At 53.8% G+C, this 27,615-nt stretch overlaps 6 protein-coding genes across 6 annotated transcripts; 2 read left to right on the top strand and 4 right to left on the bottom strand.

Annotated features, from left to right (window-relative positions):
* The first annotated feature begins 298 nt into the window (after nt 1-298).
* On the top strand, nt 299-3,747 carry HER10_EVM0012698 (uncharacterized protein). Its single transcript, XM_035483186.1, has 4 exons — nt 299-1,457; nt 1,521-1,625; nt 1,699-2,619; nt 2,688-3,747. The coding sequence occupies exons 1-4, from the start codon at nt 1,314-1,316 to the stop codon at nt 3,273-3,275; spliced, it is 1,758 nt and encodes a 585-aa protein (XP_035331073.1). The 5' UTR covers nt 299-1,313; the 3' UTR covers nt 3,276-3,747.
* Nucleotides 3,748-3,763: 16 nt separating this feature from the next.
* Nucleotides 3,764-6,155, bottom strand: HER10_EVM0000381 (uncharacterized protein). Its single transcript, XM_035470166.1, has one exon. The coding sequence runs from the start codon at nt 5,213-5,215 to the stop codon at nt 4,334-4,336; it is 882 nt and encodes a 293-aa protein (XP_035330356.1). The 5' UTR covers nt 5,216-6,155; the 3' UTR covers nt 3,764-4,333.
* Nucleotides 6,156-7,454: 1,299 nt separating this feature from the next.
* HER10_EVM0012554 (proteasome A-type and B-type) lies at nt 7,455-9,548 on the top strand. Its single transcript, XM_035481947.1, has 3 exons — nt 7,455-7,871; nt 8,015-8,239; nt 8,391-9,548. Exons 1-3 carry the CDS (start codon nt 7,869-7,871, stop codon nt 9,042-9,044), a joined length of 882 nt encoding a protein of 293 aa, XP_035331060.1. The 5' UTR covers nt 7,455-7,868; the 3' UTR covers nt 9,045-9,548.
* Nucleotides 9,549-10,645: 1,097 nt separating this feature from the next.
* Nucleotides 10,646-16,010, bottom strand: HER10_EVM0004482 (pyruvate carboxylase). The gene is made up of 11 exons (XM_035474124.1): nt 14,934-16,010; nt 14,801-14,821; nt 14,732-14,739; nt 14,650-14,661; nt 14,540-14,577; nt 14,454-14,485; nt 14,273-14,392; nt 14,153-14,214; nt 12,342-14,085; nt 10,979-12,279; nt 10,646-10,919 (listed from the first exon to the last, which is right to left on the bottom strand). The coding sequence occupies exons 1-11, from the start codon at nt 15,061-15,063 to the stop codon at nt 10,812-10,814; spliced, it is 3,576 nt and encodes a 1,191-aa protein (XP_035330604.1). The 5' UTR covers nt 15,064-16,010; the 3' UTR covers nt 10,646-10,811.
* A 4,654-nt stretch (nt 16,011-20,664) lies between these two features.
* Nucleotides 20,665-22,654, bottom strand: HER10_EVM0009215 (uncharacterized protein). Its single transcript, XM_035478708.1, has 3 exons — nt 21,819-22,654; nt 21,433-21,505; nt 20,665-21,350 (listed from the first exon to the last, which is right to left on the bottom strand). Exons 1-3 carry the CDS (start codon nt 21,889-21,891, stop codon nt 21,077-21,079), a joined length of 420 nt encoding a protein of 139 aa, XP_035330883.1. The 5' UTR covers nt 21,892-22,654; the 3' UTR covers nt 20,665-21,076.
* A 3,222-nt stretch (nt 22,655-25,876) lies between these two features.
* HER10_EVM0002359 (carbohydrate kinase) lies at nt 25,877-27,382 on the bottom strand. Its single transcript, XM_035472074.1, has 4 exons — nt 27,208-27,382; nt 27,029-27,126; nt 26,205-26,924; nt 25,877-26,142 (listed from the first exon to the last, which is right to left on the bottom strand). The coding sequence occupies exons 1-4, from the start codon at nt 27,308-27,310 to the stop codon at nt 26,011-26,013; spliced, it is 1,053 nt and encodes a 350-aa protein (XP_035330481.1). The 5' UTR covers nt 27,311-27,382; the 3' UTR covers nt 25,877-26,010.
* Nucleotides 27,383-27,615: the final 233 nt, after the last annotated feature.

The raw sequence follows: 27,615 nt of genomic DNA on the forward strand, positions 1-27,615 counted from the left end.
GTTGGCACAGAGGATGAAGTGTCGCTCGGTGGTTCGTCCGCTTCACGTAGCGGCGATAGGCTTTTGCAATACTCGACTTACACCAACACCACCACCACCACCACCATCATGAATCGTTGATGATGCTTCTTTGGCATCCATCACAGACAGTCAGCCAGTCCGTCACAGGCACGGCAATACTCTTGACTCGACTTTGTTTAGGATCCAAAATCATCAGTCCACCTCTCCTATCTTTCGCGTCTATATCCGTACCTCGCAACCGAATGTTTCCATCCACCACAACCACCACAATCCAGCCTCTCAACTGTCTGCCTGAAACATAGGAGATCCTATGCCAAAAACAGACCACTTGTGCCTAGCTTATGCCCAAAAGAAACTAAACCCGCAAGCCAAGCGCCCACCCCGCTCTTCTATGATCTACGGCGACGACCAGGGCTCGAGCGCGCCGCACAGCAACCACGCAACCCAACGCTCGAGCCGCATGGTCGCCCGTTTCCGAGCCGGTTCCAGCTTCGCGGCCCCATGGACCTGATGATTCCTTGCCCTCACCTCTTCTTACCACGCTTTAGCGTCTGTTCGCCAGAGACGCCATTTGAACCGCTAGATGGAAACCCTATCTCAATCAAGACGCTACTTGCGTTTTTCCTGCGCTTCTGACTGGCGAATATGTCGCTGGCTTCGAGTTGGCTTCAAGGCCGTTCCCTGTCGACCTCTTAGATAGAACTCAAGGTTGCCTCCCATCCCTCAGAGGCTCTCAGCTAACGGAGCAGCCCAGGAACCTTCGCCAGCTTCGTCCCACCATTGATCTCGTCTCCTCATTCACACACATGGATGACTCCCCAACACATGAGCCGCGTTCCCAAGATCCTCGAGGGCGTCGGAGATTGTCTTCGGACCTCTTTTGGACGAGCGTTTAGTGACGATGGTCCCGCCCGCTACCTTCGTCTAGACTCGTGTGTTCAGGTCGCCCGGCTCTCCACACCCGGGACACTAAGCTATTCTTAAGACTGGCTCGTACATCGAGATATGAAGCTACCCCTAAACCTATCTGCCACTTCGGTTGAGACGTCCTTGATATGTATATCGAGTAGCCCCTCCCTTGACCCTGACGGGTCCATTTCTCTTCCCGTCGTCCGCTCTCTGTATCGTCTTCCCCGGTCTTGTCCCGTCGACTCGGATCACACTCTGCACATCCCATTCTACCAAGCTGTAAACCGACGATCCAATGTCACCCTCGTCATGACGCCCACGTGAAGGAGAAAAGAAATAATACCGCCTACCAAGGGAATACTCGTGGATGCTTCGATCCCATCATGGAGGATCGCAGCGGGCAAGTGCTGGCCGTGGCGGTCCTCTTCTTCATATTATGTTGGATCGCCGTCGGCCTGCGCATATACTGCCGTGGTTGGATTACACGATCGCTCGGCACCGATGACAAGATGATGATTGCCCTCATGGTACTTCCCTACGAGACATTATACAATAAGTAAGGAGTACACACTCGCTGACTCTTTTGGCAGCTCATCTTCACCATCTACCTCATCACTCAGATTCAAGGAGTTCGATATGGAACAGGCCGACATAGAACCGATCTCACCCCGGAACATAATCGGGACGCTCTCATGGTATGCTCTTCTCGGAAGCCCTTTGAGTGCAAATGGATGCTACCAGTAGAATCGCGACTGACACCCTCTCTAGTACTGGTACATCTGCGAACTACTCTACATCATATCAACCTGCCTTCTCAAGATATCGGTTGGCTACTTTCTCATCCGCGTATCTATCCGCCGGAGCCACATCTGGATCCTTCGCGTTCTCATGATCGGCACGGTACTTTTCGGCTCGACATACTTCTTCATGGTCATGTTCCAGTGCCGGCCAATTCAGACGTTTTGGGAGCAATCGCCACGCGCAGAGGGAAAGTGCTTCAACAATCGTGTGGTTGTCATCATGACCTTCACGGCCTCGATTATCAACTGCCTTGCCGACTGGGCCTTTGGTATTCTCCCCTTATTCATTGTCTGGTCGCTCTCCCTCCCCAAGCGCACCCGACTCCTCGCGTTCGGCATCCTCTCATTTGCTGCCATCGGGTCTGCCGCGACCGTGGCAAGATCCGTGTACATACCGACCCTCCTCGACGGCGACGACTTCCTATGGGCGACTACCGATGTAGCGCTGTGGAGCACCGTCGAGCCCGGCATCGGCATCACTGCCGCGTCGCTCGCCACCCTCCGCCCTCTGTGGCAACTCGTATGGTACCGCGCGGGCATGCGGTCTCAGGCGCCTCGTGCGATAGCGTGGCGAGAACGGTTCAAGGGGCAGCCGAGTTATGTCCGCAGCGACGGCTCAGACCCCCGTCACCCGCGACACCCCGTGCCAGACGACGCACCCCTGGAAGAGATCGAGGCTGATATCCGGGCCGAGTTTGAGGCGGAGGTGCCTCGCATCGCTCGCTCCCAAGACGGCTACAGCTCGTCGGCACCGACGAGACGGAGCGGCTTGAGCAAGGACTTTAACCTCGCGTATGAGAGAGAGAGGCGAGACGAAGATGTGGAGTCCCTGGTGGTCACCCGCGACGACGGCGATGGTGGGCAATGGCTCTGTCCATCACCCCGCGAAGTAAGACACTCTTCTCCCGCCATTTACCCCTTCGCCAAACCGAACCCAGACTAACAATTGCGCAACAGGAAGACAATTCGTTTGAGCTCGAAGACGGCCTTCACTTGACACCGAAAGTGAGATCACCCGCGCCGACCGTGAACTGGTGTTCGCCACGCATGTCCGCCATATCCATGGGCTTCGGCTCCTTCAACCGAGACAACCGCGACTCGACCCATTCAGCCCTCACCCTGGGCGTCACCAACCACGACGGCGCAAACCCCACGAGCAACCGAGCGAGCAGGCTAAGCCGGCTGAGCAACGTCAGCAACCCTCACGATAACCACAACAACAGCAACCGGGCGAGCAGACTGAGCACCCTCAACAGCCCAGGCCACCACTACCGAGACAGCAGGATGACCGTGGAGACGTACACCAACACGACGAACCCGCGCCACAGCAGCAGGTTCGACAACCGCTACAGCCGGACGACGCGAGCCAGCAGCCACTACACGCGCGGCTCGCAGTTCCTGGCGCCGCCATCGCCGGGAGACTTCCCCATGCCTAGCCCTCCACCGAGTACGTGGCAGGTCAACGTCCCCGGGGGCATGGACTCGGCGCAGTGGCTTTCGTCTCGGATGGCGGAACACCCGGGTCATCCTGGCAAGAAGCGGTAGACCAGACCTACGTGAAGGGGTTTACCTGCCTACTTTACCACATTCTCATCACCATTTAGACAAATAACTTGACATTACCTAATTATCGACGACGACGAACAACTACATATACCCGGCGTACAGGATACCACCACCATTGAAATTTCGGGAACGGGAGAATAGGACGAGAGCATATTGACTCGTGTAGACGGGGGAAACAACAGGCTGGGTCGCCATAAGAATATTCAAGCCTCGCCTACAGGGAGCAAACTTTGACTAGGCGGGCAAATTACGTCGAGGGAGGAGCAAAAGACGGCAATATGCAAAAGGCCAGAGAATAGTACGGCACATGATGTATGATATATAGAACTGACTTACCTGCCAAGGTATCTCAATAATTCGACTTAAACTACCTCAACGAATTTGGAATACCTGTGCGAGGATGTTACCACTATTGTACCTGGGCACTTACACCTCAATAAACGAGAGGTTCTCAGCGGGAATCCGGAGTGAAATTAAATGCTTTGCCGGGCTGTATATTGTATGGCGAGAGTTTAGACTCGACGAGCAAGATGATGCGAGATCGAACACATAAGGCCTTGGCAAGAGACCCAATTATACGTTCTACGTCTTACTTCAACGTCCCTTCTCTATTGCCTGGCTTGGTGAGCATGTCCCCTTTCTATACTTCCTCCGACTGTCGCAACCCCATGCACATGCCGAGAAACCGCGGTGTGTCGTCATCGGAACGGAAGCAGATGGGCCCCCTTCACCGAGTCATTCGTCAGCCCAGCTTGAATTTGAATGGAATATTTTATTGTTTTGGTAGTCCTGTTCGTTCCTCATGCCTGCCTATTGGTATACGCCCAATTGCTTATTCATAACCTTCTTGACAAAAAAAGAAAATCAAAAGACAAAAGAAAACTGGGGAAGAAACACGTCTACCGACGAGAGGCAATCCAATAATTGCCCTCCTGATTATCCGACGTTGTCTTCCCATGCAGTGTAGGTATCAAGGCAAGTGTCTGCTGCTATGCTGAAAAAGTGGTGATGTGCCATGGCTCTCTTTCCTCGCCGCATTACATGTCCATGGCCTCGATGTTACCGCTTCCGTAGTGCTGGAACGCACCGTACTGGTTCTCCATCTGCATCTGCATTTGGAGACTCTGCTCCCGGGCCCAGTCATCGCCGAAGCCCTTGTAGACGGGGTCGGTGGCGGGCTTATAGCCGCTGGTGCCGACTGCAGAGCCGTAGTGAGAATAGTTGCTTGGGGGGGAGGCCTGTGCCAGCTCCTGCTCGCGCTCGTACTCACGACGCATAAGCTCCTCGTAGCCAGACATCATATACGGCTCGACTTGCGAGGTGATGGAGCTTGCCAGCCAGCGGCTGTCATCTGACTGGACTTGGGTACCATCGAGGCTCATGACGGCGTTCTGCTGCTGCTCCTGTTGCTGCTTCTCTGCTTCCATGCGCTCATATCGGAGTCTCGCCAGCTGCTCCTCTTGCTCAAGTGTTGTGCTTGTCCATGCCAGTGATGGGTTCTCTGTGCTCGAGGTAGGGGGTGCGGCGCGCCAGATTTCAAGAAGTCGCAGCTGGTGGGGTTCTTCGGAACAGCGGAAAAGTTGAATCTGAGAAGGAGAGAGGACTGAAGGGTCGACGCCGTGCTGGCTGAGAACGGCCTCGGGGGTCAACTGCTCGGTCTGGGGAGGCTCGGAGGAGGGGCGCTGGATGGGGGCCTCTTGAGCTTGCTGACGGACAACGTGGGCGGAATGGGTGTAGTGCTGAGTGATGGAGTAGATGATGGGCGCCGGAGTCGGGGCGGGACTGGCGAGGGTGGGTTCCGGGGACTGCTTGACTTCTTCCTCTACCTTGGGCTGAACTTCAGGGTTGAAGGTTAAGTTGCGGGAGAAAAGGGTTGCGAGATCATCTTGGACCTGCATGGTGGGGGTGAAGGAAACCATCGTGCTGCAAAGGATGTTAGTAGTTGTTCACTGTTGTCGGTTCATGTTCCGTGTTACTCCCGGCGCCGCCGTGGAGGGGCCATCTCCGAACAAAGCCTGGCGGGGCTCCGGGCGTGGATGATGATGAAGAAGGGCCCGATGGCGGCGGGGGTCTGTGAGAGGAGGGGGAAAAACCTACCTTTTTGTTTGATTGAAATCTGGTGATTGAAAAGCCCGAAAAGGCCCTTCGTCGTAAAGCTGCTTGCTGTAGAAGTAAATCTTGTCGGGGGTGGGAGCAAAGAAGACAGAAATGTGCTGTCTTCTTGATGCTTTGTTTCTTGGCTTGGTAATCGGTTTCGGGGGTTCGGACAGTGAGTGGTAGCAGAAGAGAAGTGTTTCTTTATATTGGCTACTCTATGTAGGTACTCTCGAGTGTTTCTTCTTCTTGGGGGATTTTGTTGAAAGCAGAAAAAAGAGCACAGGAAACTCGAGAAAAGAGGAAAAGCGACAGCGAAGAGTCACAGGAAGACAGCGGTCGAGGCGTTTCGTGAATCGGGTTCGGTATGGTGATTCCTTGGGCAGGAAGACAGCAGTAGTGGTACCAGGGTTGGAGACTGGGTGGATGTGAAGTGGTGCGGCAAGGTCAGCGGATGCAGTGGGAGCGGGTTAGTGGTGGGGTGAGGGTTCTTCGTTGTCGCTGTTGTCGAATCTCGCAGGGGCGACGGCGGCGACACTCAGTTGGGTGTAGCAAATCGATAGTCGATGAAGTTGGTGCCAGGTAATGCGAATAGCCAGTCGTGATGATATTTTGCAAAGAGAAAAGAGTCGAGAAAGTCGAGGGTGAAAAGTGAAGATTGGAATTTTATATGGCAGAAGGAGCCACGGCCGTTTTCTGGGCGGGTAGAGGGAACCTGGAAGGAGGGGGGGATAGAAGTGGAGGGCGGCAGGCACGACGCACGAGGGGGGAGGGGGAAGCCTGGCAGGGGGAAATTGCCTTAGCTAGGAAGGAGGGGTCAATTTTAGCGGTAGCAGGCAGGGTCATGACGCAGCGAGCCCAACGATGCGTTGAACGGAAGGGTAATGTGACCTGACGCTTCAGTCTCTCAGCACACTTTCTCACTGAAGCCGGGCCCGTCTCTTGTCTCTTTTTTTTTTCGTCCCATCCCATGAGATCCCGTCTCCGGTGCAGCGTCTGCATCCACACATCACCACTTTCATCACCAACCAACATTCGCACCAACCAACGCTAGCCGACCCGACCTAAATGCTCCCTCGGTCAGGCAGGAATGAATGGCTACCTGAACTATCTAGGCTGCTCAAGAGCATGGTTCGTTTGTGATTCATGTTCAAGATTGTGAGAATGGCCGATGATCAGTCAAGTTGTACGTGAATTCGATACCTAGGTACGGGTACGGGTACGGGTACACCTCCAGTGCCATTTGATCCTTGGTGTACGGTAATGGCCATGCACACATGCCCTGGCAGAGAGTCCGGCAGCAAGCGTCCAATTTGAAACATATTCTCTCCAAGATCCGCACTCCTCACCCAATGGTTCCGTGACACGATCAGTCCACACAGCTTCTGGAAGACTACGGAGGTATCAAATCAGTCTCCCGTGACACACTCGAGCCCACCCGCCGTCATATGCGCACTCTGTAATACCTTTCCCACCACTTGGTATTACTTCCAGTCTTCGGCAGGATGTGGTGACGATGATCCTCAAACTCAGTGTAAATACTCAATGCCTTTGCCATTTTCCTACACTGACTGGCGCGTTTGTTGCATGCCGGAAACTCCTCAACACTTTCCGTCTATACTCGAACTTCTCTAACAAAGTCTCGGGATCCCAGTCTAGTCTTCACCGCTCCTCCTCGAAACCCCGTCCCAACACTCGTTTCGCCGGATCCATCCGGGCCTGGACTCCCCTAAGTCACCGTACTATCGGTCCAAGACAGTATGGGAGTCATGTCAAACGCCTCCACGATTTTCATCGTCTCTCACAAATCCTCTCAAACAAGACGAAGACGACCAGATGCAGATCTTGTTCACAGAGAAAACGTAGAAATTAAGCAGCTCTCTAAAAGCCGTTTGATTATAAACTACACATGCCCAGCTAGTGCAACATGTTGTTGTTCCTCCATGTGAATTCGCAATGTCTCTCTCATCCCGATAACCCCTCTATCCGTACAGCACCTGGCAGCTGCACACCACTGCAGGGTCAAGTGCGGGATGGTGGGGTTATTTTAATTCCCCTGTCAGCGTTGGTGTTCACGATGACGGGAGGCCGGGCATCGCACCAGCCACACCACTTCCACTCCAGCCACACCTTTAAAGTGGCTGGTGCCTTCCTACCTTCCCGGCCTGGGTGGATCCACCCTCCCCCAGCTTCCCTTTTCAACCTGAGGCACCCTTGCGTCTAGCCTCGCCCGTCAACCTCTCGCAGCAACACGCAGCTCAGGTTGCCTGAAGCTCTGATCTCAAGGCTCCAGATTCCCCAATTCCAAACCACGTCCCGCCATCGTCATCCACCACCACGAGCTCTCTCCCACGACCAGACAACGTGCCTACGACACCCACTTCATCACGACTCCTTTCGACGCCCAACGAACCCTCCAGTCCTCAAGATTACACACCCGAAGCTTTCCCCGAATACCCCAAGCTCTTCTAATTCACAATGGTAAGCTTTCCCTTGCTAGGTTCCCGGGGAATCACCACCTCCAGCGACCGGGGGTTGGCACGAGCTACCAGAACCGACCAACCCAGCCTTGGCTCTATATCTGTAGTACACAACTAATATGATGCCTCGCCCGCCTTATTTAGACGTCGATAGGCACAGGTTATGACCTGAGCAACTCCATCTTCTCCCCCGACGGCCGCAACTTCCAAGTCGAGTATGCCGTCAAGGCCGTCGAGAACGGTGGCACATCCATCGGTATCCGGTGCAAGGGTGGCGTCGTCCTCGCTGTCGAAAAGATCATTGCCTCCAAGTTATGGAAGCCCAATGCCAACAAGCGTATTGCTACCATTGACAGACATCTCGGTGTTGTAAGTCATCCGTTCCCCTCCCGCAATCAATTTACCCCTCCCTCCCCTGCCTCGATATGCATTGCAGCTCCGAGAGTAGCTTTACCAAACCCTCACGACCTTCCTACCTGCATATATCTCTGCTCTATTGGCCAGACTGACAAATCAAAAGGTCTACTCAGGCATGATCCCCGATGGCCGCCACTTCGTTGACCGCGCCCGTGAAGAAGCCCGCGGCTGGCGCGACACCTTCAAGACTCCCATCTCCACCGCCGACCTCGCAGCCCGCATGGGCGGCTACCTCCAAGCCTACACTCTCTACTCCTCAGTCCGTCCATTCGGTATTACCGCCATTGTCGGTGGTTTCGACCCTTCTACCGAGACCCCCGTTGACGGCGAAGTTGGTTCTGGCCCCAAGGTCGGTGCCGGCGGCAAGGACACCACCAAGAAGCACGGTGGTCCCTTCCTCTACATGATCGAACCTTCCGGTCTCTACTGGGGTTACTACGGTGCTGCTACTGGCAAGGGCCGTCAAGCCGCCAAGGCAGAGCTCGAGAAGCTCGACCTCGCTGAGGGCGGACTGACGTTGGAGGACGCCGTTAAGGAGGCTGCCCGCATCATCTACGTCGCCCACGACGACAACAAGGACAAGGAGTTTGAGCTCGAGATGAGCTGGATCAGTGACATTGACGGCCCCACTAAGGGCCGCCACGAGGAGGTGCCCAAGGAGCTGCGCGAGGAGGCGGAGCGGTTTGCCAAGAAGTCACTCGAGGGCGATGACGACGATGACGAGGACAAGAAGGAGGACGACAAGATGGAGGAGTAGGATACCGACAGCGAGGCGTGAAGGGGTCCTGGTGATGAGTAGAGCGGTGGCCTTACGACAGAATGAGACGAAATCAAAAAAAGAAATCTGTCAAACACAACACAGGGGAAGCTGTCACCGTTTGGGGGATGGCGTTCCAGAGGACCTTTGTGTACTTGTAAAAACACCATGATGAGGGCTATGGCGGCTGGATCATAGACTAATGAGACCTGGTTTGGGCAAGACTTGGAATTGCAATGACTTGTGTGAAGCGTGATTGTCGCTGGCGAGGCCCAAGATGAGGTGCTGGGTCAAGCGATGGCCTCGTCTTTCAACTACCTGCTCCGGCAATTTCCAGTGCCTCTGTCCCACGTCATAGGTTTCTGGTCCTTTACGACCAAAGAGATTAGCAATTCCAGACATGGCCGTCTCGCCCAATCAAGCTACAGGCAGAGACACAGAAACGTCCTCTATCTCTATTCTGGCTGCAAGAGGAGTATGGGCGGTCTGGGTGTCTTTTCGCTTCCCACAGGTCGGGGCATCTGGGGTCTACAGGAGAAGAGGAAGTCGCTCAGGGGAGAAGGGGGGACAAAGGGGGGAGGGGGGGGGATGCAACATAGAGCTCTCGTTTCGATGAGAAGCGGCCGAGAGAGATTTCTAAATCCCAGGCATTTTTCGCGTTGCCTTTCCTTTGCCCTTCGCAGTGTGGCCTGCACTTCTGTTGCGGGTGCCGTCTCTGGAGGAGGACTTGGTGGAGGAGAGTGACTGGCCGGCCTCACGGGGAGAATGCGGCGCCGGTCTGTATTCTTAGGTGACGTTGTGGATCGTATATATGCCTAGCCAGCTTGAGGTAAGTTGTTCACCCTTGCTCCCAGGTCTAGATCCTTACTCTGCCTCTGCGTTGTGTTCTAATGGGAACATGCAGACGCGTTAAGCCGGGATGGGATGGAAGACCCGTACACACATGATCTCGGTGTCACGGTAGTAAGATGCGCTGCCCTTGATTATAAAATAGAGACGACGCTTACTCTCCAATTCTTATAACAGCCATGACGATCCTCTTAAGCTGTCCTATCTTTGAGCTATGGTGGTTTCTAATAATATATCGTCCTCGTCGTAGTTATGATTATAGAAATTGACTGGGATTAAGGAGGGAGGGAGGCATGTCAAACCTTATTGCTCGCCTCTCAAGAGATAACAGAGGTGCTTCCCTCTTGTAGAAAACAAACTATTCTTGGTGTCAGCAGGGAAGCTCGTCGAAGATTTCTATCGTCGATGAGAGTGGTCGTTAATATACGGCTCGCTGGTATGTAAACGATACTAGTGATAGAGGCGAGGCAAGGACTTCTAATATCAGAAAAAGACCAAGGTAGCTATCTTACAAGCCTTGTTTGTACTACGAGAACCATGATAACTTTCAAAACTAGAGTACGGTACTAGCTTAGGATGCTCATCAACAAGAATAAGGGCACGCATCCATGTTGTATTCCGTTTGGGATAGTGTCAGGGAGACGAGGAGCCGCGATCCTACCACAAACAACGAAAGCACTAGGCGCAGAGACGACACTGAGCACAGAGACGACGCGAGGCACGGAGAAGACGACACTGATTCTAAAATGTACTTCAATTCAAACTACCAATATAAACCGTTCATCGCGCCCCAGACATTTTTCTCATGTCGAATTCCATGCCTCTTTGGTTTTCTCGCTAAATATTTGGAATCATAAATAAAGAATTCAAAGAAAGTTGCCGCTTTGCCGTAACCCAGCCATGAACCCCTTATCCCGTTTAAGCCTTGACAATTCTGCACACCAAGTCGGAACCGTCGACTGAGTCGCCCTCCTTAACCTGGAGGGTCGCGACCTTGCCGTTGTGCGGGGCGGAGATAACCATTTCCTAGGGTTGAATGTTAGTAAACGAATTAAGATGGTAGCTAGATACGAAGCAAAACTTACCATCTTCATGGCGCTGAGAACAGCAATGGGGTCGCCCTTCTTGACATCAGAGCCCTCCTTGACACGGAGCTCAACGAGCACACCGGCCATGGGAGCGCCGACCTGGCTAGAGTCGGAAGCATCGGCCTTGGGACGGCTGACGTTCTCGACGGAGGCCTTGTTGTCGTCGACAGTGACCTGTCTGACCTCACCGTTCATCTCGTAGAACACCTCGCGCTGGCCAGTGTTCTCGCTGAGAGGACCAATGGCCAAGAGCTTGAGGATGAGAACCTTGCCCTTCTCGAGCTCGACGTGGAACTCCTCACCAATCTCGGGACGAGACAGGAAGTACTTTGTCGGCAGGACGGAGAGATCGCCGTACTTCTGGATGAACTTCTTGTAGTCCTCAAAGACCTTGGGGTACATGACGTACGCGGCGATATCGCACTCCGTAACGGGGCCGCCGAACTTCTTGTGCAGATCGCGCTTGATCTTGGCGAAGTCGACGGGCTCGAGGAACAGACCGGGGCGCTTGTCCAGCTTTCTGCGGCCGCGGAGGGCATCGGAGCGCAGAGGCTCGGGGAATCCGCCGTACGGCTGGCCCATGAGACCCTCAAGGAACTCGAGGACAGAGCCGGGGAAGTCGAGCTCACTGGCGCGAGCCTTGACGTCCTCAGCGGACAGCTTGTTGGAGACCATGAACTGGGCAAGGTCACCGACAACCTTGGAGGTAGGAGTGACCTTGACGATGTCGCCAAGAAGGTCATTGGCGTGCTCGTAGGCCTTCTTGGTCTCGGCCCACTGGGTACCAAGACCAAGCTGGGAAGCCTGGAACATCATGTTGGTGAGCTGACCACCGGGGATCTCGTGCTCGTACACCTCGGGATCGGGACCGCTGAGGTGGGCCTCGAAAGGAGAGTAGAGGAGACGCAGCTGGGACCAGTAGAAGTCCAAAGCACGAACGTGGGCAGGGTTCAAGCCGGTGTCGTGCTCACTGCCCTCGAGAGAGGCAATGATGGCGTTGATACTCGGCTGAGAGGTCATGCCGGACAAGCTGTCCGTGGCAGCGTCGACAGCGTCAGCACCAGCCTTGGCGCAGGCGACCATGGACGCAACACCAGTACCGGCGGAGTCGTGGGTGTGGACGTGGATGGGGAGTTCGGGGTACTTGGCACGGATGGCACCGACCAACTTAGTGGCAGCGTACGGCTTCAAGACACCAGCCATGTCCTTGAGGCCAAGGACGTGGATGTCGAGAGCGACGAGCTTGTCGACAAGGTCGAGGTAGTACTCGAGGTTGTACTTCTTCTTGGGGTTCAACACTATGACGTTTATTAGCAAAAGGGACATTACTCATGATGACCAAAAGAAAGGGAACACTTGCAGTCGCCAGAGATACACACGGTACCCTCAACAACACCGCCGGCCTTGTGGACGGCCTTGATACCGACCTCGAGCTGGTCGATATCGTTCAGGGCGTCGAAGACACGGAAAATGTCGACACCGTTCTTCTTAGCATGCTCGACAAAGTGGTCGATGGCGTTATCGGGAAGCGACGAGTACGCAACACCGTTAGCTCCACGGAGAAGCATCTGGAAGGGAATGTTGGGAACTGCCTTTCTCATGCGGCGAAGACGGTCCCAGGGGTCCTCGTAGAGGAAGCGGTAGGCAACATCGAAGGTGGCACCTCCCCAACATTCCAGGGAGTACAGGTTGCTCAGACCGTGGCTAGTCTCCTTGGCAATGTTGAGCAAGTCGACGGTACGGACACGGGTGGCCAGCAGAGACTGGTGGGCATCACGCCATGTGGTGTCCATGAGCAGCGTTCCCTTGTACTCACGGACAGCCTTGGCGAAGGCCTTGGGGCCCTGCTCGGTGATGATCTGTCTCCAGCCCTTCGTGCAGGTCGCGGAGACGTCGATCTTGGAGCCATCCTCGTTGAGGAGCTCGGGAAGGATGATGTCGCCCTTGAACTTGGGCTCGCCAATCTGGCCCTTGATGCTGCTACCGTTGACGGCGACATCACCGAGGTAGGCGAGAAGCTTCTGAGCACGGTTCTGGCTGCCAATGAGGTCGAACAGCTGAGGAGTGTCGTCGATGAAGGTGGTCCAGCAGTTGCCGTCAATGAAGGTGGGGTGAGTAAGGAGGGAAGCGAGGAAAGGAATGTTGGTCTTGACGCCGCGAATACGGAATTCGACGAGGGCACGGAGGACCTTTCTCCTAGCAATTTCGTAGGTGGAACCGTGGCAGGTGCACTTGACCAACATGGAATCGTAGTAAGGGGTAATGACAGCACCGGCGAAACCGTTACCACCGTCGAGACGGACACCGTTACCACCAGCGGAGCGGTAGACTTCGATCTTTCCGGTGTCAGGCTGGAAACCCTTGGCGGGGTCCTCGGTGGTGATTCTGCACTGAATGGCGAAACCTCTGGTGGAGATGCGGTCCTGGGTCAGACCAAGCTGCTGCAGTGTGGCACCGGCAGCGATCTGGATCTGAGCGGCCACGATATCGATACCCGTGATCTCTTCCGTGATGGTGTGCTCGACCTGGATACGGGGGTTGATCTCGATAAAGTAGTATCTGTTCTGCTGGTCGACCAAGAACTCGGCGGTACCGGCGTTGCGGTAGTTGACCGACTTGGCCAGCTTGACGGCGTCGTTGAGAATGGCATCGCGGACGTCGGAGGGAAGGTCCTTGGCGGGGGCGATCTCGACGACCTTCTGGTGACGACGCTGGACGGAGCAGTCACGCTCGTACAGGTGGACAATGTTGCCGTGGTTGTCACCGAGAAGCTGGACCTCAATGTGCTTAGGCTTGTCCAAGAATCGCTCGACAAAGACTGTGCCGTTGCCGAAGGCGGACTTGGCCTCGGAGGTGGCTCTCTCAAAGTTCTCCTTCAGGGTCTCCTGGTCGCGGACGACACGCATACCACGACCACCACCACCGTAGGCAGCCTTGATGATAATAGGGAAACCATATTGATCGGTGAAGCTCTTGACCTCCTCAAAGGTGGCGACGGCGCCTTCGGTACCGGGAACGACGGGGACACCGGCAGCGATAGCGAGAGTTCGGGCAGAGACCTTGTCACCGAGCGAGTCAATGACATCGGCGGAGGGACCAACGAACTAAGAAGGCACACCGAGTCAGTAGTGTTATCAGATTTTAGGGGGAGTTTTTAGCGGGATGTCTCACGATCAGGCCGGCCTTCTCGACGTTGCGAGCGAATTCGGCGTTTTCTGAGAGGAAACCATAACCTTTTGGCGGTGTGTTAGTGTCTTGACCACAGCATCTAGACAAGACGCGTTTTCTTACCAGGATGGATCATTTGCGCGCCGTGCTCGACGGCAATCTTGATAATCTCGTCTCCAGCGAGATAAGCACCGACCGGGGTGTACTGGCCGCGCTTGCCAATGACGTATGCCTCATCGGCCTCTGTGGAACACGGGTTAGAAGGCTGCTTCGGGGAATGTTCAAAGGCTAGATGGGGGCTTACTCTGTCTGTGCATGGAGAGACGGTCCTCATAACTGTCAGGGAGTTAGTATGTAGACCTTGGGGGTTGCCCAGGTGGTGCGCTGTACCTGAAGACTGCGATGGTGTGCAGCGAAAGCTCGTGGGCCTGTAGAGAGTCAGCGCTGGGTCTTCTAGCGCCAGGACGGTCGTGTTAGTTAGGAGAAGTTGGTTAACGTACTGTTCTGAAAATCTAGACACATTTAAACGTGAGCATCACTGTTTCTGAAGCATTACCTGAGCTGGAATAAGAATCAACATACACGAATGGCTAGAAGGCGGTGGTGGTTAGCTTGCGTGAGTCAGGAGCTCGGCTGGATGGAAGCACTTACGAATTTCACCACGGTTGGCCACTGTAGAGGGGTAAAAAGGCAGTAGGTCAGCATAGTTCTTGGCTCCAGATCCAATAGCGCGAGAGGCCAGGAGGAGAGAGTCCAATGGCCTCCCGAGAAGGCTGCGACTCACCCAAGATCTTCTTCAGGTGCATGATGCTCGAGTTGGCGCGGATGTGGTGGATGGTCTGGGGGTCCTTCTGGACCTCCTCAACGTCGCCGTCCTCGAAGACATCGTTGAAGGTGACCTGTGTTTGAGCCATACTGGGCGGTTGTGTGTGTGTGAGGAGAGGGGACAGGAAGAAGGAGGAGAAGACCGAACGGATTCAGAAGCTACGACGGCCCGTATTTGAATGGACCGAGGAGCAGGGGAAGCTGTTGAGGTCTCAGTTGCGAGACAATTGCGTCGGGGTGTCGGTTGGCGGGGTGGTTTGGTCTGGGTAACTTTGGTTTGGGTTGGTGGGGTTATCTCCCAGGTCTCCCAAGCTTTAAGCCGGTCTAGGTCTGGGTCCAGGGCCGGTTCGGACGTGCCGCTGGGTTTGGACTTCTGCCGCCTGGCTTTTTTTTCTCCTCAGGTGCAGATCAGGCGCAGCAGGATGCGGCGGCGCGGGTACAAGGCCAGGGGGGACTGATGAGCCGAAGACCGAAGTTTGAAGCGCGCAACTGTGGTTGTTGCTTGTTCTGCTGTGACAGCTGGTTTGTGGTTTGTGGTGGTGTGTGGGCTGCGGAAGTTGAGCCGAGGGGGTATCGATTCGACACGAGAGGTGAAGATTAAGAGCCGAGGGGTAGCTCTGGGGGGTAGCTGCTGCTTGTTGTCTTCTCTACCGGGGAGAGAGAGAGTAGGGAGGAGCTTCGATGACAGGCGAGCACAGCTCTACTCTATTAACACCCGTCCGACCGAGAGGGACAGAAAGTGGGTGTCGGTGGTGGGGGGGTATGACGGTGGTGGATGCGAGTAGGTACGGATGGTTGTTGAGTGGTATCTTATGGAGTAGCACAAACAACGAAGCAAAGCAGCTGACAGCAACTACAGCAAGTATGGTAGAGAGCCAGCAAAAGAGGTTGGAAGCACGGAGGACGAGAAGAGGAAGAGAGGAAGGACGGGATGAACTGGAAGCTTGAGGGACGAGGGGATTTATTGTAATTCGAAAGCTGGGAGCTTGTAAGTAGCTGTGTCAGGGCTCGCTCGATACATGTATCAATGGATGGGCTGGTTCCCCCCGTCTTCACAACTCTGTTGTGCTTCGGCTGTAAGTAGATACTTCGTCTAGGCTGAGGTGTAGCAGTAGTCACAGTCTCATGGTAGACAGGCCCTGGCAAACATTCTTTCGTCCAGAGTGCGTAACGGGCCATGATCTGTGATTAGTAGGTACACCCCAGCTTAGACCGAATAATGGCAGACAGAGATAGACCAGACCAGGCCAGGCCAGATCCATCCGCCCATGTCCACCGTCCACCCTCAGTCACAGTTCAGACCAAGCCAATCTTGGTGTTGCAGATGGCCGGAGTGACTTGCTCAACGGCAGGGAACCCGCGACGACGATGCTGTAACTGGGAGACTGGAGGCTGGCGGCTGGAGCTGGGATTGAGTGACATGACAAGACAAGAGACGGAGAGCGAGGGACATGTCCACCCCTCGGTGTCATGAAGGAGGGGACCTTGTCTCCAGTTGCTAGCGCCAAAGTAAAGCATTTCTTGAGGGTCGTCTGTACCGGTGTACATCCATGGATGCAATTCACAGCCAGAGATGCAAGAAGGACGCGTTGCAGACGCCGCTGGGACGGTGAAGATTTGGCTCAGACGAAGCAGAGGATGGTGGTGGGATGGATGGATGGATGGAGGGGAAGAAGAGGGGGAGGGGTGAGACCGCGGAACATGTACCAAGGTACCGAGGTACAAGGTACATCCATACCTAGATACCTAGGTAGATACCCAGGCAGGTAGTTTCCCCCCCTTCCCTTCCTGCCCCCTCGTCCACTGACACTCCTCGATTGTGGTAGCTGCCCTGTCTAGGACAGGAGCTTAGGCCACTCTGCGATGTAAGCTGCACTACTCAAACAGCCGCTTTGTCGCGGCAAGAAGGACAAGAGAAAAAAAAAGAAGGAGCCTCCAGAGAGTCCAGAGGGGGAAAGAAGAGACCGAAGAAAGTCACCCCCCGAACGCTATTAGGTACACGATATGCCAATCAACCACCAAGCCGATGACTCGACCGAAAATGACATGCCATAACATGCAATGGAATGTCTCCCCGGCATTCGGCTTCTCGATGTTCATCTCCCACGTCCCACCTGACTGACGACAATGGCGGCATGGCATGGCTGATCCTCGCACTTGGGATGTCTGCAGTCCACCGCCTCGCTTTGCTGCCGTCCTTGGCATTAGGTTGAGACGGATGCAGAGCAATGTCACTCAAGTTCCATTTCCAAATGCCTTCAACTTGATAACTCCATCTTGAAGAGGAAAGTTGATAGAAAGGCCCGACAACCTGCCAAGGATCAAGGTGCGACAGGTACCCGTATTCAGTATCCATTTTGCGTAGGAAACGTCCATGAGAGACCAACCTGAGATGCTGATACCTCTTGGCTCTGCAATGCCCCCGCGAGAGAAACGCCGTGAAAGTCTGAAAAGAAGGACGCCTGCCCTGAGAATAGCAGCAAGACCCCCAATCCCCGCCCATCCCTGACCGAGATCTGTTTCCACCGGCTCCAGCCTCCGTCTCCGTTTATTAGGTCGTCTCCAGCCCGCCGGCGCCTTGACCGCAGCTCCTGAGACGATTGGTGAGGATAGCCAAGAGATCTGCCTTCAACAGAAACGACCCCCAAAGAAACACTGTTATCTTTAGAATATGGGACAGCCACATAGTGAACATGGCAAACCAGAGGAACCCCACGAGAGGCGTCTATCAAGACCCTCGAACACAAGGCCTGGACCTGAAGAATGCAGCCAGCAGTAACAGAAAATAAATAAATATTCTAAAAGTAAAGAAAATTGGCGGGGTCGCAAATCACCGCTAGACCAGAAGGAATTGACCAACCAGAGCCTGCCGATACAAAACAGCTCTATTCCGGTTGACTAACGGTTTCTCGAAGTGACAACTCCAGGACGGGGTTAGTGACATTGCCAGCATGACAAGTGCATGCTGTCTGGAAATGGGCAACATGGGAAACAGCAGACGGACAATGTCAGACAATACAGACCAAAGTGCTCATTCAGAAGGCTAAGGAGGCAAGACCAATTGGCACAGGCAGTATCCTGTGCAAACAAATGCAAATTAACAGCTGGACCTGCCAATTCAATGAACATCAGTATGGAAAGTACCCCGAGGAGTAAAATGTACCTTGTCCTTCGCGCCTGTCTTTTTCATCTTTTTTGAAGGTAGGTACGGGTGGTGGCGCCTGTCACAAGGCAATACCGCAATTACCATGAGCAACTAGCGGCAGGCAGGCCGACAGCACTGCACCTCACTCTTTCCTTCCTCAGTGCTCTCGGCTTCCCTTCCACCCTCAGGTACCTTGTAAGTTACCTTACCCCAAGTTGCCGTCTACCATGTCACATCAACTCGTCAACTCCCGAGAGAAAAGCAAAACAGTCGGCGAACTTCGCGATGCCACGAGCACTTCACGGCTTCACGAGAATAACTACATGGGTCTTACGGGCCTCTTGACTGCCGAAGCCGAGGATAACACGGCTTTGCGCCGTGTCCTTCGGGCGTCCGCCTCTTGACACCAGCACCACTGCCACCAAATCACCACAACTACCGGCTACTCTCTTTTTGCTTCGGGACAACTCGACGCGATATCAGCCTTTGATGGATAATCTTTCACCTGCTCGTCAACTCGTCCCTGACCTTTTTCGCCCTTTCTGCCCCGCGGTCCAATCCATTGCAGAATGCGGGGTGACTTTCACAGGGTTCATCCGTCCGGCGCGTCATGCTGTACTCGTGCCCCTTTATCATTGTTCCCGAGGCGTGTGCTAGGTACCGCCTACAGCCTACGGTAACGAGAGAGCAAAGGAGACCGAAGATATCGTCGACCTCGGTTTCTTGCCCCGAGGGACATGGCGGCGGCTTGACGGGTCACGGCTGCGTGCCCAGAAACGACGACAAGGCAGGCCACGCCGACCTTGGACCGGCCTGGTTATCCCACCTACCCGCCGACCAACCTCCGCCCACACTTTCTCTTCTTCAATTAGGGGGATGGACATCACCACATGTGCAACAGGCCAGCAGCAATACGCACGAGGCTACACGGGGAGTATGGAAGCGCACCACCCCCTCAGACCCTCCAGGTTCTTCTCAATCTTGACAAAACCACGCATCTCCATAAAATACTTGAGCGTTATTCCCGGTCCACTAGTCAGATCTCTCCCACTACCAACTCCAATCTCGCATCATTGGTTACATGACCTATCTGGGCTGTCCTAGACTCCTAGACCACGTTCGGGTCGACTCTACAACGTCTTTGAAAACGACACGACGAAGGGAGGTTGGAAACAGTGAATCAGTACAGATGCAACTCTTCGCATCAGCCATCTGATTCTCGACTCATCACACCGCCAAGGTGCCATGCTGGATCTCACTTGCGCTGCAAGTTCAAGGGCGACTCGGCCAGATTATCCTACGCAGCTAAGCCCGGACTACTGGGTAACCTACGATCCAAGACTCTTGGCCCCCCATCTGCAACAAGGCTATTTTTTCTTTCCGTTTCCTCTTTTTGTCCCCTCCAGATCGCGCAAGCATCCAAGCGGCGTTGGCAAGGCCGCAAAGCGCGAAGGAGCGAGAAAATTTGACATCAAAAATTGAAAACAAGCCCACCATGAGATGAGGATGACTCTCAACCCAGATCTGGATACTCCGACCTCGGCTGGTCCGGCATTTGGGCATACAAGCTTCTTGGTGAAAGAAACTGCGCACGTCTCGTCACGGCGTATCTTCAGTCCGCCACCAAACCGGCGCGTGGATGTCGATGGTAATAGCAATTAGCGATGGCTTCATGACATGCTGCGACATTTATTTCACCTGGCTGGCCCCCCCTTTCCTTCTTTAGGAGGAAAGGGTCTGCCAGCTTGCGTGATCGGCCTCTGTGTGACTCTTCCACGTCCGGATATCACAGGTTATTTGAGGCATACGCCGTCTGCGTACCCGCCCTGCACCCCACGATTAATAACGCCGGACTCCAGCACATGCGCGGTCCCAAGAGCGAAGATGGATCTGCACTCGGCCGGCCGTCCGGCGAGATCTGCGGCCTGTCCAAGACTCCAAGTGCCAGCAGCGAGGGAGGGGAGTGGGGGTCATCATGTCGGTGCTCTCGCAGTTTCGGAGAGGGCCACCATGTCACCATGCCACCATGCCATGGTGGTGCCCGTATGCAGTATCCACGACTCTCGCGGCTTTTTGGTCCAGAGGAGATGAGACGACACCCTATTTTTTGACTCATCGAATTTAGCTCACCCTGTGCTGTCTCCGGCCCCGGCCCTTGAAACCATGCGCGATTCGCCCGAAATAGGAGGGCTCCGCTCCGCTCCGTCCGTCAGGGCCGTCAACTGAGGCCCAGAAGAGCGGTTGATTTGGATCCTTGATGCGCGGAAGAAGAAGACAACGGGACCATTTCTTTTTTGTTGTGAGAGCTTTGAGAGTTCGGGTCAAGGCCCCGAGAACCGCTGGCCCACAGTCAAAGCACCGTCAAGACGACGGCAGCCTCCGTGCCCATTTTCATTCGTCTGCGGCTCGCCATTACTGCTATCCACCTTATTCAGGTCCATGTGGTAGTACCTTAGTCCAGGCTGCTTGCTTGGCTTGCAGTCCTTGACCCTTTGCTGCCAAGAATATCACTTTGACTTTTCACGATTCAGAGCTGCCACACTTGCCGGGTTCCAGAAACAGTTCGCTGTTCTATTCTACGACTTTGCGGGCCGCAATGAAGAGGCTCGTCCCCGAGTGTTTCCCCGGGGAATCAGGGTCCGTTTCCGAAAAGCAAAACAACAATGCAATGTGATGGTACAGAACCGCCAGCCACCGTCCGCCGCGGCTGGGCATTGCCACATTATGCCACGCTATGCTGTGCTGTGCTGTCGACGGGGATTCCCTCCTGTCAAGGCCTCACCACAGCCGTGGGCTCTTGACAAGCTCTCGGCGCTCTTTTCACATCAGACTCGAACCTCCCCTCTGCGTCGTCATTATGTTTGCGAGGGCCTTTCCGCACCCAGCCAGCAAGTGTTTGCCGCCTCATATCGCCCCCTTTCCAAGCTTCTCCCTCTCCCTCGAGTGAGGGTACGCATTTATTTGCCAATAGCCTCCTTGACCTTGGTCTCGACCTTGGCCTCGATGGCATCAGCCTTCTTCTGGACAGTCTCGAACGCGTCCTTGGTTGCGGAAGCCTCCTTTCCTCCCCAGTAGTTGTACTGCATGTAACGGTATCCCTGGGTAAGCTGGGCGCCCTCGTTGATGAAGTGGCACATGAAGAGGAGGTAGTTCTTGGGCGAGACGGCGAGGGAGTAGCGCATGAAGGTGGCAGAGTAGATGCAGAGAGCACCCGTCATCTGACCGGAAATCCTACAAAAAGGGGATGGTGTATCAGCATCTTATCTTGTCCGAGGAAGCGGGTGGCGGGGAGAGAAGGAAGGATTCGACGTACAGGTCGGGGGACTTTTGGGTGTCCATGACAGCGGCCAGAGGGATACCAAAGTTGGAGACGGGGCCCCAGAAGTCTGCGGTGCGTGACGGGTTAGCTTGCTACCCAGAGTCCATCTTGAAGCTATCGCGAGCGGCCGGCACCGGAGTATCGTAGTCCGTAAGCGCCGGGGGTATGGAGGGGGGCGGTCCGGCACGCCAATCGCGGCGATTTCGATCAAACAAGCTTCATCAATGATTGTCCGGGACTCGAGGATGCCATGCGATAGCTGGTGATAGCTTCAAGCAAGCTCCCTTTTCCCATTTGCTGTGTGGGATAATCCCCGCTAACTCCGGACAACGGAGCCGCGAGAGAGGGAAAAAAAAATTCGAGCGCGGGCAAGAACGTACGGGTAGAGCAGACATAGTCCGACACAGGGTTGGACCTGATCTTCGCGTTGATCGCCTTGACAATAGCAGCCATTTTGAATCTGGTGTTTGTGGTTTGGAAAGGGATTATCGTGACGGGGCAATTGGCAAGAGGTTGATCGGAGAGTGGAAGAGGCGGCGGCGGATAGTTTTCCAGGTTTGGATCGCGAAATTGTTGAGAGGCAGAGGGCGATGACCAAAGCTCCTTCCTCCCTCTACAGACAGACACTGCTGCTGCTGCTGCGGCGCTCCGAAATTTCGCGGGCGCGGACTGGACGTGCACTCTACGCTGGCACACTGTCTGGCACACTCCCGCGCACCTTAATCGGACGGGACGGGGACTCGCAACGGGCGCCTTTCTACTGGTTTGTTGCTGCTATTACAGTGCTGAAGGTGCTGTGGCTTCCCATGCTTCCCGGGAATAAAAGGTGGGCATTACACGGAAATGGTAGAAAAGAAAGGGTCATGATTGGATGGAATTTTGCAGGTTCGTTTGGAGGAGGGAGATGGGATGTGATGACTAAGGTTGCTTACCTCATATTTGAAGGTAAAGTGCGAACCTCGAGAAGGATGAGGATGAGGTTGGTGAAAGCCATTGTGCATGGTCAACTTACGGACAGAAAAGACTTGATGATTCTGGGGTATAACAATGCTGCGCATTTCTCGAGTTGTCCATATTGCGTATATGAGAGATGATAGAGCCTCAAGGGGTGCTGCTTCCAATGCCGATTTTTGACCTTTGGGTGGTTAACACAAAGAAGAGTAAAGTGAATGATCAAATTGATTTGAAAAACAAGAAAGAGGATAACTCATCCCTCTTCCGTCCACTTCTTTTTTCTGCTACCGCCATCAGGGTAGCTGGAACGGTCTTATCCGGAAGAGATGGTTCAAGGACGGCCAAGGAAACTAGATCAGGACTGCCGGAGTGGTGGATGGATCGATGTTTGGACGGATCTCTGCGGACTGAACCGAACATCTCGCATTGGAGCGGATGAAGCCGCGGATGGAAACAAAAAAACACGCCATTATCAGCCTATTTTCTGTAATCCTGTATCTACACCGCATACCTAACAGATCATGGGGAATCGTTGGCTTTAGTCCATTCATTTTGGTTAAAGATTTGGATCAGGTACCTATGCTGAGGGACATGATAGATCTGTCGTTGGTGAGTATGAAGTGTAGGTAGGCCATGGATCATAAAATTTGAGCCCCCATTTTGACGCGGTATCCGTCTCTCGTCTAGTTTTCTAGAGCTTGCACACGAGGCGCTTATGGAGTCGGTTCTATGAGAGTCTTCCCCATGTTGTATTGTAGATTGAGGGGAGCGGGTAAGGCTGATGGATTGGTGCGGATGCCGCATGCCCCCGTCCTCCTTTCTGCCAACATGCATCGGTTCTGCACCGCTTCAGTTTCAGGGTATAGCTTCTTTACGAGATGTATGTGCGCACATTTTCCTACACAATAACATTCAGTCCAGACTAAACCACGGATGAGGTGGAGGAACACCCGGGGCTTGCCGGGGTAAAACGAAAACGCGGGGAAGAAGCGGGATGGTGTCTCTCGGGGATACTTCGTGTGGAGTCCGGGATGTTCGTTTGCGGGTTGACACATGAGTGAAGAAGGGGGTTCGGATGAGATGGCTCGGGGTAGGTCTGGGGTTTCGGGGTTGACTTCGTTTCTGTTTTGCTTTAGTCACTCTTTGCTTCTTTGTTCATGCTGCCGTTGTTAAGGATGGGATGCCGTCGGGTTCGTAGCCGGGGAGGTTTGGGTTTGGTAGATGTGGCTCGGGATTGTATCGGCGCGTGCCCGGATTTGGTTCCGAGTAAGATTGGAAGATGGAAAGGTGCCCATCTTGATAGATCATTTAAATTGAGAGTAAAGGTAAGTTTCTAAGGAGATGTTTCTCTGCCGGGTTTGTGAGGTCCAGCTGGATTGAGCACATGGTAGTAAATGCTCATTGACCAGGGCTAGCTTGCTTGTGTTATCACGGTATCAGGCATATTGTGAAGTATTTAGCTAGGTTTCCCCATTAGGGTTCATCTGCCTGCGCTTTCTGATCTCGATAGACCTGAAGATGATTCTACATGGGGGCCAAACGTTCAGATTATGATTTCGGATGGGACATTCATACTGCTCTCTGATATCTAATATACCATAGGGCATGATCAATGGGCCGTTATCTGTTGGCCTGTCACTTTCAAGGCCCGGTTTATCAAGGATTGTCAGATCAACCTGAACCTTCTCCTTTCCTTTATCAACTTGGAAGAAAGAAGAGAAACCTCACTTTACTTATTATCTTCTACGTCAGGTCTATAAAGAGAATCTCTGCACTTCAGCGGTGGTATTTCAGAACACTGCAACCTCAAGAGACTTTCTGGCGCTGATCCGTAGCGGAGTCAAGCTTTTGGGGCATAATACATTGGTATTTAATGTCCTATGGCATGGCACCATGCGCAATCTCTCTCACAGATGTGTGCTTGAAGTTGAGGCTGGAAGTTGGAAGTCAAAGATCTGGAGGCTCGAGGTTCCATCCGCTTCGTCTCATTGCCAGACGAATACGTCGACAAGAATGACTTGCAGTTATGAACAAAGAATCAGAACGGAAGTGAAGCTGCTTTGAATAAAGTGGGAAATAAGGTCACCTGAGCGAACATTGCATTACTCTGCCAACAAGCTATGGCTTTGGCCTGGCCATCCTACCAATCCCCAGCAAGTGAGTGTGTGTCAACCCCAGCCTTGGAGGCCGTGACAAGCGTTTTTGTACGACACGAGTTATTAGCAAGTAAAGTCTTAAAATCCGCTCATCGATTTCAGACCTAGGGCACCTGGTGTGAAGGTCATTGTCAATAAATACGATTTCGTAAACGCACGCTATCCCCATGTGAAGTCGAAGTTGTCAGCACATGTTTATCCTAGGAAAGATGAACGGAAAAATGTTTTCCGTCACTTTCCATCCATGTCACTTTCTCTTTGGCAGAATGGAACCACCATGTCAGCACTTGAGATTGTCCCGTTTGCGTCCGCACCTGTTCGTCCTGTGAATACAAAGCAAACCTAGCTGAGGAGCAGTGCTGAAATTCTTCCTCCCCAGAGGATGCTGTCAAAGCATCATGCTCTTGCCATGACGGTCGCAGGAATGCGGTTAAGATTAGCCATTCTAGTGGGTTCCTCAGATGTGACTAGTAGGAGAGGATTCCACTCATAAATAGGTCTGGTATACCGTGAATGAATCCGGCGTTGAATCATGCCTTTGAGCGCTGTTCGCGGCATCACGTGGTAATACTCGATAATTGACAGGAGAGGTTGAATGTCAGCTTGCGAGCGTGATAGTCTTTCTCGAGTATGTTCTTGGGATAGGGGGCTTGGGTTCATGCTCCCTTGCCTTGATAAGACTTCGAGACCAAAGACTACGAGACCAAAGACTACGTTATATATCATTGCTTTTATTGTCTAAAGTCTTAATACCGGAGAATTCCTAGTAGAAAGATGAGTAGAGTAAGAAAGAAAGATATATAGAAAGAACTTAGCGACTTTGTCTGGTGTTACAGCTCAGAAGCTATATAAACCTTTATTTCTATTGTTAGCAGAAGATCATCTCCTTATCTCTATCTAGTGTTCTAAGGATACCTTACACACCGAGGAAATCGGTCTCGCAGCCTCCGCTCGCCATCAGGAATGGCTGCCAGATTTCTAGAAGGCCCACACAAATCGACAGCCTCATCCCATCTTCGCTCCTTCCCTCCCCAGCACTCCTCGCGTCAAACCTAGGCAGGCAGCTTGCCTCATATTCAGATCGAGGTCGTCATTCGTCAACCAAGCCCAATCGATCCTCATGGTCGAGCGGTATAACGCCCTGGTCCGTTAGTAAAGAACTTGGTATGAAATCTCGAGAAGTCAACGGATGGAGGATTTCGTAGGGGCCCAGTTCGATTTACGGACTGCGCACCCGAGCTTTTGCTTTTTTCCCTCCTTGACCCCTTCGATGCCTTCCTTCCCACAGATCTGATTGCTCAGGCAGCTTCCATTTGACTCAACAACTTGTGGGGGTCGAGCACATGGCGATATCTGGAGCAGCTGTTCAAAGAAGGAAGCTGACGATCGATATTGTTTACTGCATGGCATTATCTTCGTCTACAGTACTACGACTATATGATTCCGTAGACATCCTCTTCCATCACAGCTTGGTGGCGCCGGCGTTGCCATCCACCTCACCAAACAGCGTCATGAAGGCACCGTGGACCTCATCAGTCAAGTCGCTCGCCTGCAAGCTGCGGCCCTTCTTCAGGAAAGCACGTCTCGAACATTCCTATAAGCAATCAGTCAGCCACTCATTCATCCATCATCTCAGCAAACAATAACCCGACTTACCCTCGTGATAGCGCTCCCTCCAAAAGCAGCAAGCCTAACCAACTCATCCTCCTTGATTGCCTCACCACCCTTATCCCACAAACCCTCAAGATACGCATGCCTCCATCCCAAAAACGTCGCTATCGACCCCGTAAGCGTATCGCCCTGTCCACCGCTCCTCTTCAACCCGCCCTGCAGATCAACGACCAACGTATCCCTCCCATTCGAAATGAAGTCCTTGGCCCCCTTCTGCACAATAGTCACCCCCTCCAACGCCCTCGCCAGTGCCTCGACCTTGGCCGTCTCCTTCTCCTCTCCATCGCCGCTGGTCTCAGTCTTCACCTTCCCCTCATCGACCTCCAGCGCCTTACACAGCCGCGAGAACTCGACGACGTTGGGGGTCAACACAGCCAGCTCGTAACCCTTCACCAGCCCGGGATCCTTTTGCACGACGAGCAGCGCGTCGGCGTCGAGGACCAGCGGGATCGAGCGCTCGCGGGCGGCGCGGATGACGCGCGCGACGGTCTCCTGCATCAGCGGGTCGCGGCCGAGTCCGGGCCCGATGACGAGCACGTGTAGGCGGGCAAGCATGTCGATGATGGGACCCGAGATCTTGTCAGAGTCCGTTACTGCGGCGTCCGCCGCGTCTGATGGGGTCTGGCGCATGAGGGGGTGGACCATCAGGTTTGGCGAGTATGTCTTAATCACTGAAGCCGCGCCGGGAGTGCAGATTACGTGGGACTGTGGTTTCCGTTCTCATCTCAGTATATCATGAGGTATCCCGCGTTGCCCTGATGAAGCTGGGGAAGGCATGAGAGATTGGTTTGGGACAAGACTGAACTTACCATATCGCATCCTAGCCTGGCACTCGCCATGGCTGAAAAGTACGGCGCGCCCGTGTAATCGACACTGCCACCGAGAACAGCGACGCGGCCCAATTGTCCTGATACCAACGTGTAAGCAAGAGAAACCGCTTCAACTTTTCTACAATCGCATTGGAACTTGAGGCCATGGAATCATTCACCTTTGTGGAACTTCTCCAACATGGGCGGAATCATCCGCTGCACCCGGCTGAGAACATCTTTCGTTGCCGCAGACATGTCCGGAGTACTAGGGTCAGATGACATTATGAGGTTGTATTATTCACAGAGTACGGTTGAACTTGGGTAGTTGTGCGAGGGGCAATAACTTAAGTTGACGTTGGGAGCTCTGACAGCCAGATGATGTCACCTGCCGACATCCCGTACTTTTTGTGAGTTGACCCGCTAGGCGGCCGAGGCCGTCCTCAGAATCCGGCGCGCTCTTAACGGCCCGCCGTCCTCCTCGCGTTCCAAGTCCTACTGAGAGTCCGGCAAGATGATTTGTGAGCGGCAGCTGACTACGTCAACGACGCGGTAGCTCGCCGTTAGTACAGTAAAGGCACTGAAATTTC

This window comes from Colletotrichum scovillei, assembly GCF_011075155.1.
Source record: "Colletotrichum scovillei strain TJNH1 chromosome Unknown Contig00008, whole genome shotgun sequence".
In the NCBI taxonomy this organism is placed as follows: domain Eukaryota; kingdom Fungi; phylum Ascomycota; class Sordariomycetes; order Glomerellales; family Glomerellaceae; genus Colletotrichum; species Colletotrichum scovillei.

Excerpts from the sequence above, each read along its gene's own strand:
- HER10_EVM0012698 (XM_035483186.1), top strand. The coding sequence starts at position 1,314 with ATGGAGGATCGCAGCGGGCAAGTGCTGGCCGTGGCGGTCCTCTTCTTC. Across the intron at positions 1,458-1,520 it reads AGATGATGATTGCCCTCATG|CTCATCTTCACCATCTACCT; the intron begins GTACTTCCCTAC and ends CTCTTTTGGCAG. Across the intron at positions 1,626-1,698 it reads ATAATCGGGACGCTCTCATG|TACTGGTACATCTGCGAACT; the intron begins GTATGCTCTTCT and ends CACCCTCTCTAG.
- HER10_EVM0000381 (XM_035470166.1), bottom strand. The coding sequence starts at position 5,215 with ATGGTTTCCTTCACCCCCACCATGCAGGTCCAAGATGATCTCGCAACC.
- HER10_EVM0012554 (XM_035481947.1), top strand. Across the intron at positions 8,240-8,390 it reads TTGACAGACATCTCGGTGTT|GTCTACTCAGGCATGATCCC; the intron begins GTAAGTCATCCG and ends ACAAATCAAAAG.
- HER10_EVM0004482 (XM_035474124.1), bottom strand. The coding sequence starts at position 15,063 with ATGGCTCAAACACAGGTCACCTTCAACGATGTCTTCGAGGACGGCGAC. Across the intron at positions 14,486-14,539 it reads CACACCATCGCAGTCTTCAG|TTATGAGGACCGTCTCTCCA; the intron begins GTACAGCGCACC and ends ACTCCCTGACAG. Across the intron at positions 10,920-10,978 it reads TTCTCAGCGCCATGAAGATG|GAAATGGTTATCTCCGCCCC; the intron begins GTAAGTTTTGCT and ends ATTCAACCCTAG.
- HER10_EVM0009215 (XM_035478708.1), bottom strand. The coding sequence starts at position 21,891 with ATGGCTGCTATTGTCAAGGCGATCAACGCGAAGATCAGGTCCAACCCT. Across the intron at positions 21,506-21,818 it reads GGACTATGTCTGCTCTACCC|ACTTCTGGGGCCCCGTCTCC; the intron begins GTACGTTCTTGC and ends CACGCACCGCAG. Across the intron at positions 21,351-21,432 it reads ACCCAAAAGTCCCCCGACCT|GATTTCCGGTCAGATGACGG; the intron begins GTACGTCGAATC and ends CCCTTTTTGTAG.
- HER10_EVM0002359 (XM_035472074.1), bottom strand. The coding sequence starts at position 27,310 with ATGTCATCTGACCCTAGTACTCCGGACATGTCTGCGGCAACGAAAGAT. Across the intron at positions 27,127-27,207 it reads GTTGGAGAAGTTCCACAAAG|GACAATTGGGCCGCGTCGCT; the intron begins GTGAATGATTCC and ends CGTTGGTATCAG. Across the intron at positions 26,925-27,028 it reads CCAGGCTAGGATGCGATATG|TCCCACGTAATCTGCACTCC; the intron begins GTAAGTTCAGTC and ends CGGAAACCACAG.